The following is a 4,337-nucleotide window of genomic DNA, read 5'->3' on the forward strand; positions in this document are numbered from 1 at the left end:
AAGTACTTTTCTTAAGTCCAGAAAGGCAAATGTTTCAGATGTGCAGTAATATGGGAACATATTGGTGGCTATGCAGGCAGCAGAGCAATTCTGAAGTTATGTAATAACGAATCCATGGCCCAATTACTGATAATAATAATAATAATAATAATAATAATAATAATGTGCAGATAAAGCTTTTCGTGGCTCTGGCCCTTTAAGACTCTGGCTGGCAGCGCGCGGCTCCCTTCCTGCCAACCACACACAGCTCTCGCGAGAAGTCAGGGCGGCAGATCCCGGCGTGCCTCGCGCGGGCTGATGATGAAGGCGGTGGCGGCCATGTTAGTTTAGGCCTCTGGTCCGGAGAACGCAGAAAGGAAGAAGCGGAAGGAGAGAGAACATCCCCGGGCGGCGGCGGCGGCAATCCGTGTCCATCCGGAGGGGGCGGCACCATGAGCGGCGGGACGCCGTACATCGGCAGCAAGATCAGCCTCATCTCCAAGGCGGAGATCCGATATGAGGGCATCCTGTACACCATCGACACCGAGAACTCCACGGTGGCCCTGGCCAAAGGTACCGGGGGAGAGCGGAGAGCATCTCACACCCCCCAGTATATACCGTATACTCCTCACACATCTATATATATCTATACACCCCCCCCCAGTATATACCGTATACTCCTCACACATCTATATATATCTATACACCCCCCCCAGTATATACCGTATACTCCTCACACATCTATATATATATCTATACACCCCCCCCAGTATATACCGTATACTCCTCACACATCTATATATATCTATACACCCCCCCCAGTATATACCGTATACTCCTCACACATCTATATATATATCTATACACCCCCCCCAGTATATACCGTATACTCCTCACACATCTATATATATCTATACACCCCCCCCAGTATATACCGTATACTCCTCACACATCTATATATATCTATACACCCCCCCCAGTATATACCGTATACTCCTCACACATCTATATATATCTATACACCCCTCCCAGTATATACCGTATACTCCTCACACATCTATATATATCTATACACCCCCCCAGTATATACCGTATACTCCTCACACATCTATATATATCTATACACCCCCCCCAGTATATACCATATACTCCTCACACATCTGTATATATCTATACACCCCCCCCAGTATATACCGTATACTCCTCACACATCTATATATATCTATACACCCCCCCCAGTATATACCGTATACTCCTCACACATCTATATATATATCTATACACCCCCCCCAGTATATACCGTATACTCCTCACACATCTATATATATCTATACACCCCCCCCAGTATATACCGTATACTCCTCACACATCTATATATATATCTATACACCCCCCCCAGTATATACCGTATACTCCTCACACATCTATATATATCTATACACCCCCCCCAGTATATACCGTATACTCCTCACACATCTATATATATATCTATACACCCCCCCCAGTATATACCGTATACTCCTCACACATCTATATATATCTATACACCCCCCCCAGTATATACCGTATACTCCTCACACATCTATATATATCTATACACCCCCCCCCAGTATATACCGTATACTCCTCACACATCTATATATATCTATACACCCCTCCCAGTATATACCGTATACTCCTCACACATCTATATATATCTATACACCCCCCCAGTATATACCGTATACTCCTCACACATCTATATATATCTATACACCCCCCCCAGTATATACCATATACTCCTCACACATCTGTATATATCTATACACCCCCCCCAGTATATACCGTATACTCCTCACACATCTATATATATCTATACACCCCCCCCAGTATATACCGTATACTCCTCACACATCTATATATATCTATACACCCCCCAGTATATACCGTATACTCCTCACACATCTATATATATCTATACACCCCCCCCCCAGTATATACCGTATACTCCTCACACATCTATATATATCTATACACCCCCCCCCAGTATATACCGTATACTCCTCACACATCTATATATATCTATACACCCCCCCGGTATATACCGTATACTCCTCACACATCTATATATATCTATACACCCCCCCCCAGTATATACCGTATACTCCTCACACATCTATATATATATCTATACACCCCCCCCCAGTATATACCGTATACTCCTCACACATCTATATATATCTATACACCCCCCCGGTATATACCGTATACTCCTCACACATCTATATATATCTATACACCCCCCCCCCGGTATATACCGTATACTCCTCACACATCTATATATATCTATACACCCCCCCCCAGTATATACCGTATACTCCTCACACATCTATATATATCTATACACCCCCCCCCCCCAGTATATACCGTATACTCCTCACACATCTATATATATCTATACACCCCCCCCAGTATATACCGTATACTCCTCACACATCTATATATATCTATACACCCCCCCCAGTATATACCGTATACTCCTCACACATCTATATATATCTATACACCCCCCCCGGTATATACCGTATACTCCTCACACATCTATATATATCTATACACCCCCCCCGGTATATACCGTATACTCCTCACACATCTATATATATCTATACACCCCCCCCAGTATATACCGTATACTCCTCACACATCTATATATATCTATACACCCCCCCCTGGTATATACCGTATACTCCTCACACATCTATATATATCTATACACCCCCCCCAGTATATACCGTATACTCCTCACACATCTATATATATCTATACACCCCCCTGGTATATACTGTATACTCCTCACACATCTATATATATCTATACACCCCCCCTGGTATATACCGTATACTCCTCACACATCTATATATATCTATACACCCCCCCTGGTATATACCGTATACTCCTCACACATCTATATATATCTATACACCCCCCCGGTATATACCGTATACTCCTCACACATCTATATATATATATATCTATACACCCCCCCTGGTATATACCGTATACTCCTCACACATCTGTATATATCTATACACCCCCCCTGGTATATACCGTATACTCCTCACACATCTATATATATCTATACACCCCCCCGGTATATACCGTATACTCCTCACACATCTATATATATCTATACACCCCCCCGGTATATACCGTATACTCCTCACACATCTATATATATCTATACACCCCCACCCCCCGGTAAATACCGTATACTCCTCACACATCTATATATATCTATACACCCCCCCCCCCCCCGGTATATACCGTATACTTCTCACACATCTATATATATATCTATACACCCCCCGGTATATACCGTATACTCCTCACACATCTATATATATCTATACACCCCCCCCGGTATATACCGTATACTCCTCACACATCTATATATATCTATACACCCCCCCCCCGGTATATACCGTATACTCCTCACACATCTATATATATCTATACACCCCCCCCCGGTATATACCGTATACTCCTCACACATCTATATATATCTATACACCCCCCCCCCCGGTATATACCGTATACTCCTCACACATCTATATATATCTATACACCCCCCCTGGTATATACCGTATACTCCTCACACATCTATATATATCTATACACCCCCCCGGTATATACCGTATACTCCTCACACATCTATATATATCTATACACCCCCCCCCGGTATATACCGTATACTCCTCACACATCTATATATATCTATACACCCCCCCCCCGGTATATACCGTATACTCCTCACACATCTATATATATCTATACACCCCCCCGGTATATACCGTATACTCCTCACACATCTATATATATCTATACACCCCCCGGTATATACTGTATACTCCTCACACATCTATATATATCTATACACCCCCCCTGGTATATACCGTATACTCCTCACACATCTATATATATCTATACACCCCCCGGTATATACCGTATACTCCTCACACATCTATATATATCTATACACCCCCCCCGGTATATACCGTATACTCCTCACACATCTATATATATCTATACACCCCCCGGTATATACCGTATACTCCTCACACATCTATATATATCTATACACCCCCCCCCCCCCCCCCCGGTAAATACCGTATACTCCTCACACATCTATATATATCTATACACCCCCCGGTATATACCGTATACTCCTCACACATCTATATATATATCTATACACCCCCCCTGGTATATACCGTATACTCCTCACACATCTGTATATATCTATACACCCCCCCCGGTATATACCGTATACTCCTCACACATCTGTATATATCTATACACCCCCCCCGGTATATACCGTA

General features: G+C 42.9%; 1 protein-coding gene across 1 annotated transcript in view; it reads left to right on the forward strand.

The window, feature by feature from the left end:
• Positions 1–259: 259 nt before the first annotated feature.
• The window catches only part of LSM14A (LSM14A mRNA processing body assembly factor), a 17,973-nt gene continuing 13,895 nt past the window's right edge, over positions 260–4,337 (forward strand). Inside the window, exon 1 of the mRNA XM_073659777.1 lies at positions 260–552. Coding sequence (XP_073515878.1) covers positions 432–552 — 121 coding nt within the window. The 5' untranslated portion in view covers positions 260–431. The remainder of the gene's footprint in view (positions 553–4,337) is intronic.

Source organism: Phyllobates terribilis, unplaced genomic scaffold (assembly GCF_046119375.1).
Source record: "Phyllobates terribilis strain yellow unplaced genomic scaffold, ASM4611937v1 Scaffold_14__1_contigs__length_39327217, whole genome shotgun sequence".
In the NCBI taxonomy this organism is placed as follows: domain Eukaryota; kingdom Metazoa; phylum Chordata; class Amphibia; order Anura; family Dendrobatidae; genus Phyllobates; species Phyllobates terribilis.